At 36.9% G+C, this 16,358-nt stretch overlaps 1 protein-coding gene across 4 annotated transcripts in view; it reads left to right on the top strand.

Annotated features, from left to right (window-relative positions):
* Nucleotides 1-16,358, top strand: part of REV3L (REV3 like, DNA directed polymerase zeta catalytic subunit) — a 199,786-nt gene that overhangs the window by 85,994 nt on the left and 97,434 nt on the right. For 3 of the 4 annotated variants that reach the window (XR_008793971.1, XM_056125465.1, XM_056125467.1), the window contains exons 6-11: nucleotides 2,848-2,942; nucleotides 3,603-3,707; nucleotides 4,969-5,053; nucleotides 5,138-5,289; nucleotides 10,574-10,693; nucleotides 15,246-15,483. Coding sequence is in view for 3 of the 4 variants with exons in the window: in XM_056125465.1 (XP_055981440.1) it covers nucleotides 2,848-2,942; nucleotides 3,603-3,707; nucleotides 4,969-5,053; nucleotides 5,138-5,289; nucleotides 10,574-10,693; nucleotides 15,246-15,483 (795 nt within the window). In the remaining variant the exon portion in view is untranslated. The remainder of the gene's footprint in view (nucleotides 1-2,847; nucleotides 2,943-3,602; nucleotides 3,708-4,968; nucleotides 5,054-5,137; nucleotides 5,290-10,573; nucleotides 10,694-15,245; nucleotides 15,484-16,358) is intronic. The other variant, XM_056125466.1, reaches the window with a different exon arrangement.

Here is a 16,358-nt window from a genome sequence, read left to right as displayed (position 1 = left end):
ACCTTGGTGCAGAATGTGGTGTTGTAACATTGAATGCTTAATGCCCTATAATTAGCACTAACTTAATCACAGTGCTTTGGGGTGGGATGGGGTGGGGTGGGGGGGATGGAATTAGGACAAACACAATCAGAATTAGAGTTTGGACCAGAGATAGCTCAAGGGTCTGGATCATAAAACATGGTTTCTCCAAGTACTATAAGGAGTGAACCCTGAACACTGTCAGATGTGACCCAAAGATGAAATTACAATTCATAAAAGTGATACAGTGTGTATTATTTAGTATTTTTACATTTCTGGCAGGTTTATATTTATTAAGGAGGAAAATTCTGACATTAAAATCTTTTGCCATTCCTACCAGAGAGATAATGTAGGGATAAAGTGCTTGCCATCCTTGTGGCTGATCTTGTTGCATCTCCAGCACCACCAGAAATAATTCCTGAGCATAGTGTGGTGTTCCACCCCATCCCCTCTGCCCCCCAAGAAACCAGTTTTCTCCCCCATCAAGGTGGTGCTCTGGGTTTTATTTATTTCTGTTACAGTACTACCGTTTCTTGTTTATTTTGAAGTGGATGGTGTCAAAAACAAAGCAATGAAGTTGTAATGAAATTAGGATGTGAGAGCACTAAATTAATAGCTCTACTAACCTTACTTGCTAGTTCATTGTAAATTATCATGAAACTTCATGGTAAATTACCATGGAATTTCAGGACCATTTGCTAACTAAGGATGTTAAGTCCACAAAAGTTTGAATATGCTGCAGAAATCTCAGCCCATAACTATGATTTAAAGAGAAGTTTAAAATTAAATATGTCTAGTTTCAGTCCTTGTGTATTAAGGTATAAACAGGCAGGTTTAAGAGATATTGCTTATCTATTTTTCATGGCTAAAATAGTCTGCATACATGTTAAACTAAATTCTTTACTTTTTATGCTTACTGAAAACTAAAATTTAATCCTGATAACTCTATTTCTTTCCTTAGAATAACTCCTTTTCTAATTATGTGAATAGTTTTGTAATGAAGGGAGAAACAGTGACACATTTCTACATTTTGGTTGCAATTTTTGATGTTATAGTTTCCCTCCTTTGTTGCAAGTATGTGAATCCTAGAAAAGTCTTCCTTTACATTTACAATATAATTCTTTTTTGAAATTGTGAATTTTTTTATGTAAGAAGACTGTTGATTATAAACTTTTTTGGAAAAAATGATTTTGTTAAATTCTGTGAAAAGAAAACTCATATGGAAATTTTTTCTTCTTTTTATTTTGGGGATATTTCCAGAAGTGCGCAGGGGCTATTCCCTACTTATATTTGAGATTGTTCCCAGCAGTGTTCATTGAGACCTGTGGGGTGTCATGATATGAGCTTACCCTGTGAGCTCTCTCTCTCTCAGTCCTTCCACGTGGAGATCTTTTGAGGAAAGTGACAAAGGATATTGTAATAAGTTGATGTGTTTTTTTCTGTCAGTGATGAAAGATCTATGTACATCTATGTACATTTTTATTGATGTGTATTATAAAAATTCTGTATTCCAGCAAATATCCAGTATTCCTTCCAGATTACCTTAGGGATATTTTGCTAATATGTTTCTCTTGAAATATTAAATGTTCAAATTGGCCAGCAATGTAACTCAGTCATAGAGCACATACTTTGTGTGAGACCTTTGGTTTAATCCCAGAATTCTCAGCTCCTCTCTTCCTAGCTACTGGTAATTAAAAACAAAAAAATACACAGACACACACACACACACACATGTGCCTGTTTCATATTAAAATGTTAATAAAATCTGCCATGACCACTTTTTAGAAAATCTCGATTGTCTCTCTTCTATTTCGTGTCCCAATTGATAGAAGAGCTAAGTTTTAGACAAAGTAAACTGGAATTACAAACTTCATACATACTTTGAGCAGGATCAGTTTCATCTTTCTAAATGTTTTCTGTGACCCTGATAAAAAATAAAATGTTTTTGAGTAAATTGACATTTTGGAAAATAAAACTCAGATTACATGTATGCAAGGCTTGTGCTTTTCCACTAAGCTTTATCTCCATCCTATTACCTTTATGTTTATCTGTCTATGATTCTTGGGCCAGAGCAATAGTACAAAACCTGGATTTGATCCCCAGCATCCCCAGCACCCAATATGGTCCCCTGAACCCACCAGGAGTGATGCTCGAACACCACTGAGTGTGACCCCCCCAAAAAACTACAATTGCCAAAAATGATGCTGCTGGATAAATAATTGCATTTTTATAGTTATTTCATGTATCTCTTTGTTTTCCTTTTGTTACCTTTCTTTTTTTTCAGTCGGAGCGATAGCACAGCGGGTAGGGCGTTTGCCTTGCACGCAGCCAACATGGCCGACCCGAGTTCAATTCCTCCGCCCCTCTCGGAGAGCCCCGCAAGCTACCGAGAGTATCTCGCCCACACAGCAGAGCCTGGCAAGCTCTCCGTGACGTATTCGATATGCCAGACACAGTAACAACAAAGTCTCCAATGGAGACGTTACTGGGCCCGCTCGAGCAAATCGATGATCAACGGGAGGGCCTTTACTCTACTTTACTTACTTTTTTTTCAGATTATGATACAGACTTAAACATGTATGTTTCTTATGTAAAATATAATGAACCAGAATATGTAGAACATAATGCAAAGGTATCTCAAAAGAACTGTCAGTATAGCCATAAATTTTTTATTTTCTAATTCTGTGTATGTACATACTTAGTACTAATTGTTATGAATAACTACATTAATATATAACCAGCTTTTCTGTTTACTACTCACAGATCAAAAAATGTTGTATAAGAAGATTTGTTCTAGTAATTTTTACTTCTTTTTTCTTTTTAATATAGCTCTTTAATACTGGAAGGTGTTGAACCACAGAGTACCTGTGAATTAGAAGTAGATGCTGTAGCTGCTGACATCTTAAATCGGCTGGACATTGAAGGTTATATTTTTTAAATTTGTTTTATTTAAAAAATTAATGACTAGGGATGGAGAGATATTATATGGATTATGGTGCCTGAATACAAATACCATAAAAGTGTTGCTGATTTTGATTCTGTTCCCAGCACCACTGTGTGTCACCTTGAAACAAAACACAAGAACAAAATTTTTTTATGACTAAAGCTAATTGGAGAATGTAGTATAGAAAACATTGCTAGAGAAGTAACATAGAGTATACAAAAGTTAGGAGGATTGCTTCTGTACCTCTTAGGAGCCAGTCATTTTCTCATTTATTATTTTCATTCATATGAGTGTTTCCATAGCTAAGAACCTGATACATGAGCACTAAGCATATTAACCAATATCAGAGTTTCGTATACCCTGCCTTTTAAATTTTATACATACCAGAAAAGGTACTCTTAGGTCTATTGGTTTATCATCAATGTTTGCGTTTAGTCACTTGTTTAATTTTTGGAAATCAATAGAAAGAAAACTAAGAAAAGGAGTAACATATTTAATTGAGATAATTTATCTGTTTTATTACACAAATTAGGTAATTGCTTTTCTTAAAAAGGTGACATTCATTAAGAGTTCATGACTTTGGTTTTTTTTTTTAATATTTTACACTTTTTGTAGTATTAAAATGTAATTGTGGTTATAGCTCAGATTGGTGGAAACCCTGGTCTTCATGCCATTTGGGAAGATGAAAAGCAACGACGAAGAAACAGAAATGAAACTTCTCAAATTAGCCAACCTGAATCACAAGGTATAAACCCACATGGTACTCTGATTTTTATTAAAAAAAAAAGTTAGATGTTTTTATAGAAGATTTAAGCCATTGAGTTTCTACCTTGACGTTAGATTTTGCTTTTCAAATTGCCTTTAAATTTTCTGTTTTTCTAATTTATGTCATTATTGTAAACCTGTAATTGTTTATCTTTGCAACTATTTACAAAATATCATTTGTTTTTCTGCATGTAAGAAATTGACATCTTCATTGGCCTTAGTTTTCACAATTCCTCAACCATCTTTTTGCTCCTTTTTTGTACTCTATTCTTGTAGCATTTTGTATTTCCAAACTGACTAAAAAAAAAAAAAATGCATAGATGACCATGAATGTCAGTTTTGGTTTATCAGATTTTGAAGATAAAACCAAATAGAGCCACCAAATTATTTTCTGTATATAAACTCCTAATTTGATCCTCTTGTGCTTGCTATGAGGAAAAAATTCAGTTTATTATCAAACCCTACTACATTTAATAAGAATTTTAGGAGGTTTAAGTAAATGCTTTAAGTACAATTAATGAAAGGAAATAAAGATAAAAGACATTATTCGGATGGTAAATATATTTCAGATACTGTAATAATTCTGTATTGAATTGAAATTCATAATTTTTTTAAGTTAACACTAGCGTAACTGTCTTACTTAAACTACAATAAAATTTTTAAATAAAAAAATGTTTAAAAAATAATATCTTGGATAGTGACAATGTTTTTTGACAAATTAAAGTAATAATTTCATGCCTTTTAAAAGAGAAGTATTTGGGCTGGAGCGATAGTACAGCGGGTAGGGTGTTTGCCATGAACGTGGCTGACCCGGGTTCTATTCCCAGCATCCCATATGGTCCCTCGAGCACCGCCAGGAGTAATTCCTAAGTGCAGAGCCAAGAGTTATAACCCTTGTGCATGGCCGGGTGTGACCCAAAAAGCAAAAAAAAAAAATTAAAAAAGGGAGAGAGAAATATTTAATAAGGAAAATTTTTATTTTCAAACATAAACTATAGGTAAAGAACAGTGTTTTTCTCTTTTAGATTTAGATGATAATTACAGAACCTATCTTGAATTGAGTATAAGTACTTAATTTTAAAGTGAGTAACAGTTGTTTGATTTTATAATAGAACTACTTTAAGGAGGTGTTATGTGGTTCAAGACAAGGACGTGAAATTGCTACCATATAAATGCTACTTTAGGAGAAAGGAAAATATTTATTTGCTATCTACATTTTTTAATGCTTTTAAAATTCAAAGATCGCAGGTTTGTGCCCGCAACTGAAAGTGAAAAAAAATTTCAGAAGAGACTTCAGGAAATTCTCAAACAGAATGATTTCTCTGTGTAAGTGGTTATTTATTACAGATCTCAGAACTAATTTTATTGCTTTGTAATCTAGTTTATTATAAAGGATATGTTTTAATTAAGCAGAACATTATCAGGATCCGTGGACTACAGTGATGGATCGCAGGAGTTCTCTGCTGAGTTAACATTGCGCTCTGAAGTTTTGTCTCCTGAAGTTCTTCAGTGTACACCAGCTAATATGGTAGAAGTGCACAAAGACACAGAATTGAGCAAAGGTAAGGTTTTGTTTTAATCATACAGAAAATGCAATAACTTTCATCTTGATCTAGTGCGGAGATTCTAGTGTTTAGTTTTTCCTAAGATATACACATAATTGGCTTGCACTTCAAGCCTGTGTTTTCCCTTGAACCCGTGTCTCACTTGCTTTTCTCTGTGTGTCTGCTTTCATTTTCCAGCCTGGAGAAGCCCATGTTCTCTCTTGAACATGTGCTTTCTGTTTTTCTCTCCCCTCATAACTCTCTAAGCAACTTTCACTTACTTCGTAACTTTCATTTATAAAAACTTTCTTGCTTGAAAGAGAGAGAGAGAGAGAGAGAGAGAGAGATAAAAAGAGAGAGACAGAGAGAACACATATTAAAGAAGAAAAAGAAATATGAATGAGCCCAGGGTATAATAGCTTCAGTGCTTAGGTAGTGTTTTCTAGCTGGGGTTATGTGACCTCCCCCCCATTGGACATGCAGAATATTCCAGGAGGAACACAGGTGAAATTTATTATACAAATTGGGAGGTTATAGCATGAAATTAGGTCAAGTAATAGGATGGGGAGAGGGAATTACAGGAAGGAAATACTGGAAAAAGGTTGAAAAACACCAGTTTAGACTACCTTATTTGCAAGTGTAAAGTTTGAGTATTTGATCTTCCTCTAGTAGCACTGTTGTTTGTGCCTGGCAGCTCTTCTGCATTCTCTACTGTCACAAGTAATTTCCGGTTTTCCAGCACAATTAAAAAGTATATCTCAGGGCTGGAGTTATAGCACAGCAGGTAGGGCGTTTGCCTTGCAAGCAGCCGACTCAGGTTCAATTTCCAGCATCCCATATGGTCCTGAGCACTGCTGGGAGTAATTCCTGAGTGCATGAGCCAGGAATAACCCCTATGCATCGCTGGGTGTGACCCAAAAAGCAACAAAACAACAAAAAAGTGTATCTCCTGGCAAGCCCACAACTGAAAAATATTTAAGCACTGTGTCCAGGAAGTGGAATCCCTTTCAAGCATGTATGAGTAGCCCTTGGTGAGCACTGCAGCTGAATTGACTTTGAGCATCATAACCCCCAGTGGACACCACAACTAAAATATGTGCTACAACACAGCTTTGTCTTATTATCTGCTAGCCTGATTCTAATTAAAATGTAGCCAAATATTTCAGTGCTGTTGTTTCCTGTGCATTTTATACTATCTGGTTTAATAACATCTAACATCTCTGACTGCTGAACTGCCTAAATGACAGATCTCTTCAAGTACCCTGTGGTTTCATAGTTGTGTAAGTTTTGCTTAGGCTCTTCTATAAGAATGTTATTGGGGCTGGAGTGATAGCACAGTGGGTATGGCGTTTGCCTTGCATGCGGCTGACACGGGTTCAATTCCTCTGCCCCTCTCAGAGAGTCCGGCTAGCTACCAAGAGTATCTCGCACACATGGCAAAGCCTGGCAAGCTACCCATAACATTCGTTATGCCAAACACAGTAACTAGTGTCACAATGGAGACGTTACTGGACCCCCTCGAGCAAAATCGATGAACAACGGGAAGATAGTGACAGTGACATCACATTGTTGGTATTTAGGAAATTCACCACCTTTGTATTTTGGTCTTTTTTTTTTTTCTTTTCAGTTCTTGGGATTGAACTCGGGACTTCCCACATGCAAGTGGGAAGGTAGGCAAGTGTCCTCTACCACTGAGTCGCATTCCCGGATTGTATGAGTATTAAAATCCTTTTTTCTCTTTTTTTTCTTTTCTTTTTTTAAACAGGAAGCCTCTCAAGCACTAGTTATAGATCTGGAGGCCAGGCTAGGCAGTGCTCAGCCTGTTGATACAGGCCTTGATGGGTCAGTGCTAGGTCATGATTGTGCATTGCTACTTAGATTCAGTAGTGATGGGAGCCACCAGGGCCATTCTGATGGCTCATCCGGGGACCCCTGAAGTGCTAGGGATCTAATTCATGACCTCATACAGGTAAGGCATATATTCCAGTCCTTTGAACTATTTCCCTATCCCAAATCAATTTTAGGCTAATGGTATATGATTTTTGGTGTAAGGCATAATCTGGAAATGACAATTTTACTGTTTGTGTATTTTCTTGTTGTTGTTGTATATCTTAACACATTCTAAGAATTCAACTATACTATTAAGCAGAAATGATAATGGCCTTTCTCCTTAGCTTTAAAGAGAGTGCTTCTGTATTTCATCATTATGTATAACATTTAATACAGGATGATGATAAGCAAATTTTAATCATGTTAGTATTTTTTTCTATTTCTTGTTCACTAAGAAATTATTTAGACATGGATGTTAAATTTTGCTAGCTGTTCTTTTTTCATTTATTGAAATAATCAGTTTTTCTTTTTAATGCTGTGGGTTAAACATACTTTTTAAATTTTCTCTATTGGAGGGTGGGCCATTGGGGCCACACCCAGCAGTCCTCTTTGTGTTGGGATCACTCCTTGTAGTGCAAGGGGACCAAACACATACAAGTACCTTAAGCCCTGTACTATCTATCTGACCTTTAAAAATATATTTTCTACTCTTAAACATTTTTTCACAGTGTGATTTTTAAAAAATTTTATTTACCTACTTATTTTTTAATTTTGGGGCACTACCCAGCAGTGCTCAGGGATCACTCCTGGTGGGGTTCAGGGGATCATAGTAAGTATATGTTGGAGATTACACTGAGCCTGCTATCTCAATGCAAGTGTCCTACCTGCTGTACTGTATCTCCAGCCCCACAATGTAATATTTTGTGCAGCATTGATATGTGTGTGTTAACTGTAAATAGACTTTGCTGATAATTTTGTTTGAGATTTTAAATTTTAATAATTGAAAAAGTCCATTCTTTTCCTAAATGAAATAATTTGTAGGACTTTTCTTTTCTCAACTCCCTTTTCAAGAATTTTTACTAGGTTAACATAATCTGTTTCTTGGAGATTTGACATTTATTTGTAAAACAATTTATATTTAAACATGCAGTTAAATTTTGTATTTTGTGTGGGAAGTTAAGGAGTGGATTTTAAATTACTAATTTAATATCCATCATTTACAAAATTCTCAGGATTCTGTTTCTGTCTGAATTAGGTTTGAACATATTTTTCCTAAGAAATCATCCATTTCAATAATTTTTCCACGTTGTTGATAAGAAGTTGTTACATCATTAGTTGGGCATCTCACTTAGCAATTCTCATTTAATTTCTAACATGCCTTTTCTCATTTTGATCATTCTTGTCAGTATAGTATGTTTTATTATTTGTTTTTAAAATCAATTTTTTAGTTTTTGCTGTTTCTCTTTTGATTTTGATTGAAACATTTTTAAGAGTTTTTTCTTATCTTGATTCGATTAGTATTTTTATAACCCAATTAAATATTGTTTGCAGTGCCAGGAATTAAGCCCAAGTCCTCACACATGCAAGGCAAGGGCTCTGTCTTTGGCCTACATATCCAGCCCACAGCCCTTTTCTTTCGTTTAACTAGTTTGTACTATGAGATTTATCTTCTTAAAATTATTTAATCCCTTTATATAATTAGACCTTTCATAAAAATCATGTATCAAAAGACATTTTTATTAGGAACTGTATATTTTGTTAAGGTGGTTATTTGTTAATCTTACATTATCAGTTTTTTTAAATAAGAATTATATTTAGTGTGAGATACTTAATTTGAATATGAAAATATTAAATCCAACATTTCTAATATGAAGATGTTCAAATGTGAATGGCATATTAAATTGAAACTTTATCACTGTATCACTGTATCCCTGTCATCCTGTTGTTCATCGATTTCCTTGAGCAGGCACCAGTAACGTCTCCTTCGTCTAGCCCTGAGATTTTAGAAAGTCCACATTCAAGGCTCTTTCAGGGTCAGGAGAATGAGACCCATCATTGTTACTGATTTTTGGCATATTGAACACTCCACGGGGAGTTTGCCAGACTCTGCCGTGCGGGCAGGATACTTTCGGTAGCCTGCCAGGTTCTCCAGAGTAAGAATTAGATGATAAGAGGTCGCACACTTCCGGGAGCTGGGTCTCTGGGTCCTGGCAATTGATGGGATTACATGGCACCAGGGGGAGTTGGTGGGTGTAATGCCTACATACTGGAAGATGAGGGACCTGAGTGGAGGAGGCCCAGTCCTGATCCTAGCAGGCTTGGAGATATAAGCCCCGAACCCCGCACACCTGGGTTCCTCTGCAGGTTCCTTCATGCATGAGGCTCATCTGAACGTGTGGAGAGTGGTTTTAAGCATGGTTGTGGCTGGAACCGGAGGTCTTCAGCTGCCAGGGCTCTGCTCGGGGTGAGGAGGGAAACTCAACCCGCCCTCTTCCAAGGGGCCCTGGTGAGGACAGCCAGGCGCACACGCAGGAGACTCTGCACTGTTCTCTTCCAGAAGCTGGGTTTTATAGTCTCTGGTCCTGGCCGTTGATGGGATTACACGGCACCAGGGGCAGTTGGTGGGTGTAACGCCTACATACTGGAAGATGGGGGATCTACGTGAAGGAGGTCCAGTCCCGATCCTAGCAGGCTTGGAGATCTAAGTTGTATTTATGAAAAATACAATTAATATTAAAATGAAATTTTTTAACTAGAGCGAATAAAGTTTATTTTTTTTTTTTTTTGCTTTTTGGGTCACACCTGGTGATGCTCAGGGGTTACTCCTGGCTCTGCACTCAGGAGTTACTCCTGGCGGTGCTCAGGGGACCATATGGGATGCTGGGAATCGAACCCGGGTCGGCCACATGCAAGGCCTTACCCGCTGTGCTATCTCTCCAGCCCCAACAAATAAAGAATTTTACTCCATTAAGATTTAATTCATCTTTCATTTTCTCTGTAATTTAATGCACATTGACTTTTATCATAGTAATATAGCTATCTGTAAACTTGGTAGGATTCACAAGACGAAGATGCATACATCTGGTGACTCATCTCTGTGTGATTGGTTGTATATTCTTAACTTTATTACATCCTTATTCAACATGTATTTACTGACATTTTAGACTCTTAAAAGTTGGTGGTAGGGTGCTTCTCAGCAATACTCAGGAGCTCCAAGGTTCTCTCCCAGAAATGTAGTGCTGTATGGGTCCAGCAGTGTATGGGTGGAGGGGATCAGGTAACTGTGCTGTGTTGTAGATTAAACTCTGGGCTCTGTATACTATGCATGAGCTTCATTCCTTTGAGCCATCTCTTTGGTTCCTACATTTTAAAGTTTTAAAAAGGCTTACATTGCAGTATTTCCCTAATTCATAGAATTTCTAAAAAGTGAATTTCATTGCACTAATGTTTTTATGTTCTTTGTCATCTTAAGGTCATACTGGACACAAAGTGGAAGAAGCTCTTATTAATGAAGAAGCAATTTTAAACCTCATGGAAAATAGTCAGAGTTTTCAGCCTTTGACCCAAAGACTGAGTGAGTCACCTGCTTTCTGTAAGTAACACTGCTTCCATAAATACTCAGTATTTTAAATTAATAAAGTATGCGTGTGCTGAGTATTTCTCTTTGACCTGAAGAGGTTATGTTGCATGTTCAATAGATAATATAAAAATGAAGGATTTTTTTTACTTGAAGGAAATCATATTAAGAGGCAAGTACATTTATTTGAATTAAAATTTTCCAAAGTTAAGTACATTAATTAAATATTACAATTGTTTCTTGGTGAGTACTGGAGATTTCTTTGAATAATACCTTTCAAACCATTAATTTTGGCTGCCGTAAATGTTTATTCTTACATCTGCATATGCCTGAACACATTCTCATTATCATCATAAGCCATTTCAATAATGGCTAAGTTTCATTTCAATAATTTTGTTTAAATTATTGAAATTTTTTTCAGAAATGTACTTAAAATTTCATTTTATAAAATCTTGAATGTCATTTCCAGTTGCTGGGTATAGTGATTTTATGTTTCTTTCATTCTTACTTTGTGAAATGAAGCCAGAGCATCAGATTCAATCCTCACTTGCTGTAATGTTCTGTCTCGCCTGCATTTTCACTTCAGTGGAACATAAATTGACTGACTGTAGGCAGTAACTAAAATTGTTGGACATAGTTATATATTAGAAACAAACAGGAGAAGGGAACTTTATTCTTTTTTAAATTGTGGCATCACTTGGTCACTTGACATCCCATTACTCATCGATCTGCTCGAGCAGGCGCCAGTAACGTCTCCATTCATCCCTGTTGCGTGCTAATATAGCCCAAAGCACCTGCTCATTCTAGGAACACAAAGAGCCTCAAACCAGTCGTTCAGGGTTTTGACGAAAAAGTCTGACCATCTCATAGGTAGGCGGCCACACGATCTTTTGACGTCCTGTGGAATGCATTCAGTAATGGCTCTAGTCCAGCGGCTGTCTCCAAATCTCATTACGTGTCCAGCCCATCTGATTTTCGACGTCTTGGCAAACGAGACAGCATCCCTGATTCTTGATCATCGACAGAGGTCGGAATTCCAGATTCTTTCTCTCATTTGAGTGAAGCGTGCTACTCCAAGCATAGCTCTTTTGATTCCTCTTTGGGAGACTCATCATGTTTTCACAGGGCCCAGGTCTCTGAGGCGTATGTTAATGCAGGAAGAATAGTGGAATCGAAGAGATGTGCTGGAGCCAGAGGATCTTTGTCCTCTTAGCTATTTCTTCGACGCTCTTGAAGACATTCCAAGCCGCTCTCTTCCTCCTGCGTAACTCAGGTGCCAGGTCATTTCTCATGTTGACTTCTTGACCTAGGTACACATAGCTGTTGCATTCGGAGATGGTCGTTCCGTTGAGAGCAAATGGGGCATCAGGAACGAGGCTGTTTCTCATAAACATTGTCTTTGTAAGATTCAGCTGTAGTCCTACCTTTCCACACTCACGGTCAAAGTCGGCCAGCATTTGTGCCACTTGGTGTTATTAGAATGATGTCTAATAAACCATTCTAATAAACCATGTTTGGTGTTATTAGAATGATGTCATCAGCAAAGTGGAGGTGGTGTAGTTGCCAACCATCTATCTTCGCTCCCATTCTTTTCCATTCCAGTCGTCGCATGACATTCTCGAGGGTGGCACTGAAGAGTTTTGGTAAAATGGTATCACCCTGCCGAACCCTTCTCTTGACGTCAATGATCACCTTCCTGTAGAATGGTGAGATCTTGGTAGTGAATCCGCAGTACAGCTCACGGAGGATCCTGATGTATTGAGTTTGAGTGCCCTGTGTGGCTAAGGCCTCGATGACCACTTCAGTCTCAACAGAATCAAGGCCTTCTTTGAATCAATGAACATTAGAGAGAGCGGCATCTTGAACTCCCAAGAAACCTCAATGAGCTTGATTATCGTGTGGATATGATTGATTGTGCTGAATCTTTTTCGGAAACCGGCTTGCTCGCATGGTTGGCCTTCATCTAGTGTTCTGCCAGTCCTATTCAGGATGACTCGAGTGAACAGCTTGTAGACAACAGACAACAGGCAGATCGGGCGATAGTTGCCAATGTCGTGGATGTCTCCCTTCTTGTACAGTAGAACAGTCCTGCTGGCATAAGCAGGAAGAATTGACTCAATCACCATATTAAAAATTTAATTTGAGTGCCAGAGCAATAATAGTACAGAGGGTAGGGTACTTGCCTTGCATTGAACTCAGGTTCACCCCCAGCACCACATATGGTCCCAGGAGCTCCACCAGGGAACTGGTGGATGATCCCTGAGTGCAGAGCCAGAAGTAGGCCCTAAGCACTGCTGGATGTGTGTATCCCCACACCCTCCAATAAAAGAGAATAAAGAAAACAAATTTAATTTGAGGAACCAGGGAGATAGTACAATGAGTAAGGCCTTGCATATGGCTGACTGGATTTGATCCCTGGCACCCCAAGTCCCTTCAGGGGTGATCCCTGACCACAGAGTCTGGAATAACTCCCGAATACCAAGATATGTGACCCCCCAAGCCAGCTCTCCAACCATATAATTTGAAATTAATAATATATTTGTTTCACCTTCATAAATATGTATACATATGTTAATTCTGATTATGAAAAATAGCCAAAGAGGAGGTCATAGTAAACGTTAAGGAATTGAAAGAGGGGATAGAGAATGAGGCATACTCTTATTTTATTACATGGGACAAATATGTATTAGCAGCAGGTACGGTTTTACTTTGCCTTAGGTTGCTAAATTACTGCTTCATGGTTAATCAGAGATCTGGGAACCAAATATAAATAATTTGCTAATTGTATTAGTTTATGACAAGAAAAATACATTGCAAATCTAGGTTAAAAATACATACTTTTCAATTTTTTTTTGCCAAACCACTTAATACAAATATTAATTTGCCATTTATGTTATAGTTTGATTAAGCCAATTTCTCTGGTGTCAATTGAGGAAACACAAAGCTTAAGTAAATGGGGCTTACTTTATACAGAAAAAAAGGTTTTGCTACATTATAACAAACATTCAGAGTCCTGCTGCCATTTAAACCCAAGAAATTTTGAGCACTTCAAAAAAGAAATTACTGGGCCAGATCAATAGTCTAGAGAGTAGGGTGCTTGCTTTGTACACAGCTGACCTGGGTTCAATCCCAGGCATTCCATATGGGCCCCCCAGCACCTCCAGAAGTAATTCCTGAGTGCAGAGCTAAGAGTAACCTCTGAGCATCGGTGTGTATGGCCCAAAAACAAACAAAAAAAGGAACTTCTTACTTGATTAATACTTGCTTTTCATTCTCCCCAGCCTCCAGCAGCCACTAACCTATTTTATCATTTTCTGTATTTACCCATCGAAAATTTCATGTTAATGGAAATGTATCACCTTCTATGTTTGGCTTCTTTTACTTAGGTGTTTACAAGGTATACCCATGTTTAAGATGTTTTGGTGCTTTCTTATAATAAATAATGTTCGATCATATAAATATGCTGTACTTTATCCATTCTTCAGTTGATGGATATTTGAGCAATTTCTACATTTTTTGCTATCAGGACTAATAGAGCTGCTCTGATTATTTATGTGTAGGATTTTTGTGTAGACATATGTTTTCAATTCTCTTAAAAAATATACCTTGAAGTAGAATTTCTGGGTCATATGGTAAATCTTTGTTTAACATTTTGAGAAATTGCCAAAATTTTTTCCAATGCAGCTGTTACCACGTTATAATATGAAGAGCAATGTATGAAGGTTCCAAGCTTTCTTCCAAAGCTTATTTGAATAAATTTTTATCTGTTTCTTATTTTAGCAACTTTAATACATATGGCATGGTATTTCATTATGGTTTTCATATAATGGTCTTTTATGTAACGTCATTAACTATTTTAAAATTCTTATGTTTTTTAAACTACAGTTTCTTTTTGAATATAGTTGAATAAAGGCTTAAGTGAGAGATCTGGTATATATATAGATAATATATAAATAATATTTATATAAATGTATATAAATGTATATATTTCTTAAGGTACTTCGTTAGCTTTATTTTGTATTTTATATACCTCTTATTTATGTTGAACACTTGTGACTATAATTATTTAGTAATCCTCAAGCTTAATTTGTGCAGTAAGAATGTGGATATGTTAATTCTTGAGCTATATTTTCAAAGTTCTGATTCAATAGATAATTATTTGGGCCTGGAACCTTATTTATTTTATCTAATTTTTGTTTGGCGACTACATCCAGTGGTGCTTGAGGCGTACACCTGGCTCTGTACTCAGAAATCACTTCTGGTGGTAGTCAGAAAACCGAATGTGGTGCTGAGGATTCAGTTTTGGGGGTAGTTGCATGAAAGACAACCACCTTACCTCCTGCAGCTCTAGGAATCTTTCTAACAAGATTTGGAAATAATTTTAATATACACAGTCCACAAATCATAACTTTGATGGAAGAGTCACATGTATATCTAAGGTTTTGTACCATTTGTTTTCTTTTAACATGTGTCAAGTTAGTGGCATTTTTGTTTTGTAATTGATCTAAATTGTTGTGTTATTTAGAAAACTTAAGTTATTGTAAATGATGCCTCATTTGTTTTATAGTGGACAGTAGTCCCGATGAGGCTCTGGTACGTCTTCTTGCTGGTTTGGAAAGTGATGGATATCAGGGGGAAAGAAATAGGATGCCATCGCCATGTCATTCCTTTGGACACACTAAAAATCCCCAAAATAGTGATGATGAAGAAAATGAACCACAAATTGAAAAAGAGGAAATGGAGCTAAGTTTGGTGATGTCTCAGAGATGGGACAGCAATATTGAAGAGCATTGTGCCAAAAAGAGGTAACTTTTTGGTTATTTCAGTTACTCTAATAATTTCATTTTTTATCCTGTTCTTTAATTAGATATTATTTACTATTACTCATAATATAAATTAACTTGACTTTTTTAAATATCCCTTTTAAGAAGAGTGTTTTCATGTAGCATAAATTTCAAATTACAAATAAAAGCCAGTTTGCTAAATGCTAAATTTAAAAAGATTAAGCCTAATTTTTAAAAACTCTATTTATATATTCAGTATTGATACTTGTAAGTAAGTGATAAATGGGCTAAATTGAAGTGCTTTATTATCTCCAAACTTGGGGAAAAGGAGTACTATCCTTTTTTTCCCCCCCACTTTTGCTTTTTGACTAATTGGAGTACATTTGGCAATGCTCAGGATTTACTCCTGGCTCTGCACTCAGGAATTACTCCTGATGGTACCTGGAGGACCATATGGGATGCCGAGAATTGAACCCAGATTGGCTGCATGCAAGACCAATACCCTACCTGCTATGCTATTGCTTCAGCCCCAAAAGGAATACCATCTTTAACAGGGAGTTATACTGTTAGAATCAGAGCAGTAATTACAAAGTCAGCTTGAAGACAAAAGGTTTCTAGGTCTGGTTAAACTGAAGGAATTAAATGTTAAAATAGATGAAGTGAATGAGTCTCAGAAGCAGGTACTAGTATTCTGGTTCACCTTTCAAAATTAAATGAATAAGGGGCTGGAGCGATAGCACAGTGGGTAGGGCGTTTGCCTTGCATGAAGCTGACCTGAGTTTGATTCCCAGCATCCCATATGGTCCCCCAAGCACCGCCAGGAGTAATTCCTGAGTGAAGAGCCAGGAGTAACCCCAGTGCATTGCTGGGTGTGACCCAAAAGAGTAAAAAAAAAA

Source organism: Sorex fumeus, unplaced genomic scaffold, assembly GCF_029834395.1.
Source record: "Sorex fumeus unplaced genomic scaffold, SorFum_2.1 ptg000054l, whole genome shotgun sequence".
Lineage (NCBI taxonomy): Eukaryota > Metazoa > Chordata > Mammalia > Eulipotyphla > Soricidae > Sorex > Sorex fumeus.
This window is presented reverse-complemented; position numbering and strand designations above follow the sequence as displayed.